Raw genomic sequence first — 2,500 nt, 5'->3', positions numbered from 1 at the left:
TGGCCAGTTGCTTACTTCAAGCATGCATGCGTCCCACACTAGATACCCTGCATGGCGTTAATGTCTCTTTCCTCATGTTTGACAGTTTGAAGGGAAGACCTCGTTCGGCATGTCTGTATTCAATCTGGGCAACGCCATCATGGGAAGTGGTATCCTCGGACTGGCATACGCCATGGCAAACACTGGTATCCTGCTGTTTCTGTAAGACTTTTTTTGTAAATATCAATGTCTGTCCACTATTCATTGTATTACTTGTCTGTCTTGTCTCTACCATGGCAAGGTATTCAAACTGTGTTGTTATAGAAGGGTCTGCTAATTCATAATCCAGCAATACGGACATGTCATTTCAAAGTCCCATGCCCCACCTGTTCACCACTTAGTATAGACAGAAGTTTTAATTGCAAGTAGATTCATGTTCCATGGTCACAGTGAGTTCCACTAGAGAGGCCTGCCTGTCGGAAATAGGAACCCGGAAACTGGGAGCCGAGACTGCCTCCTATTCCAGCACACGTTCCCCTGAGGCTTGGGAATGTGGTAAACTCGTGTACCCCCCCCCCCCCTCCCCCCCTACCCCCGCTGCACCTCTCACCGATACATCCACCCCAGGAAAGGCAAGCTCTCTGGACGACCACACACACAAATGGCCATGCCCACTTACGCAGCCAATCATACCATGCCTCTCTATCTGTCCCCCCAAACATAGATAGACTGTTGTGTTTGGTCTGGTCTTGTACCTCACACTGAACTGAACTGAGGTTTGTGATGAAGGAGACGCCTCAGAGGTTGTGGGGGAGGGGGGCTGCAAGACTATAAGGCTATTAAGGCTCCAGGCTTCCTAAACCAAAGAGGATAAAAAAAAATGCATTCAGCCTGCTATGCCTTTATCTCTACATAAATGACATAAGATACAGAAGATTTTGCCCTCTATCCAAGTTCCCCTGCAAAAGCAGAGCAATTTTAAATTAGCACAGTATCTCCTGAAGTGCTCTTTCCTTCTAAGCTGAGCTAAGTGCTTCTCCTCTGTTCCACAGAGAGCTGCTAAGAAAGTATTTCATCCTTTTATCTTAACTGGTACTGTCATGCTTAAGGGTTTGCTCAGTGCAGTCCACTGCTACAATTATGCAGAAACAGATTTTTTTAATTTGTTCAATACTATTACACCCTATGCAATATGAACTGAGGTTTGTGATGAAGGACAATATTGCATCAAGCTTGAGACGACTCGAAACACCTTTAAAGTAGCACTAAAGAAGATTTGCTCTCGGGGTCCCCCTGCAGTTGAGAAGCACAATACTGTAATAAACAAACTAAATATGCGTCTTTTGCAACAATGTATGAACATAACTCCAATATAATATAGAGGGAATGCACCGACAGCAGTCTGTAGAAAGAGATCTTCGAATTCCTGTAGCATAGCAGATGTTTTCATTTAGATTTCAGAGGTGGGGCAGTGTTCCTACCCGAACACAGAAAGTTGCTAGGTCGGTAATCGCTTATAGAGGGCCGCTCGTTGTCTCTGTACTCATACTCGGCACAATGACAATAAAGTTGAATCTAATCTAATCTAATCTAATCTAATCTAATCTAAAGCTCAGACAATGGCAGAAGTGCCGTTTGTCATGTTATGAGGTTATGGACCATCAAAATGCTTTTGGAAACGTTATGTTAAGGTAAAAAAAACCTCTTAAGGGTGCCTTTAAATATCCCTGGCCAGTATTTCCAGATGGCTATCGGAACCAAAATTAGCTCAAATCTATCACCCCATGCCGTGTCACCAGCCTGTGCCTTACTCACGTCCGATGGGCTGCCTAAGTGGACAACTTTATTTTAGGAGAAAGGGGGTGGGGAGGGGTTAGCTTGCAATGAGATTTCATCATGTCCAATAAGGTCAGCCAAAAGTGGAGTGAGATTACTTCAGAAAGGTCTTCCTTACCCGTGTTTTTTTCCATTCACCTTTGAGCACAAGACTTGGATCAACACAATGTAATCTTCTGAATAACCATCGTAAATACTATTTGCCAGTAGCCATTGCCATGTCTGGTAGACTCCATTTACAGTTATTTGTAGAATGCATCTTGGATGATCCTATCAAAAGTGATCAGTTCTAAATACAAGTGTAAACAATCACCAGTGGTGCAAATTCGATCCAATCCCTCAAACCACTTGCGTACGTGGTCTGAGACTCATTTGACCATATATCTTTTGCAGTGTAAACACTCTGTTCTGATGCATGCCGGACAGCAATAACAGTATCTAAATACAAGTGATCAGCAACATCTCTGGCTGTACACGTTGAATACATGTGTAAACACTGATGTGTCTTGGGTGACCACTTGTGATCGGATGACCCAAGACACATTCTAAAAAGAGATGTAAACAGGGCCTTATTTGTAATACCCACTGCAGTAGAGCCAGAAGGGGCAGAATAGTCCTCAAAAAATGACAATGTTCTTACAAACATCAACTGAACAACTATCAGGCTTATGGTCAAAGAGTGTAG

At 43.4% G+C, this 2,500-nt stretch overlaps 1 protein-coding gene across 3 annotated transcripts in view; it reads left to right on the top strand.

Moving 5' to 3' along the window:
• Nucleotides 1–2,500, top strand: part of slc38a3b (solute carrier family 38 member 3b) — a 29,860-nt gene that overhangs the window by 11,910 nt on the left and 15,450 nt on the right. For all 3 annotated transcript variants that reach the window (XM_076268068.1, XM_076268066.1, XM_076268067.1), the window contains exon 5: nt 86–201. In XM_076268068.1, coding sequence (XP_076124183.1) covers nt 86–201 — 116 coding nt within the window. The remainder of the gene's footprint in view (nt 1–85; nt 202–2,500) is intronic.

The sequence above is a fragment of the Alosa pseudoharengus genome, unplaced genomic scaffold (assembly GCF_046254945.1).
Source record: "Alosa pseudoharengus isolate Yale_2024_CS ecotype anadromous, Long Island Sound unplaced genomic scaffold, YU_APseudo_1.1 YU_APseudo_1.1_scf_5, whole genome shotgun sequence".
Classification (NCBI taxonomy): Eukaryota; Metazoa; Chordata; class Actinopteri; order Clupeiformes; family Clupeidae; genus Alosa; species Alosa pseudoharengus.
Note: the sequence above shows the minus strand (reverse complement) of the source record. Positions and strands in the feature narration are given on the sequence as shown.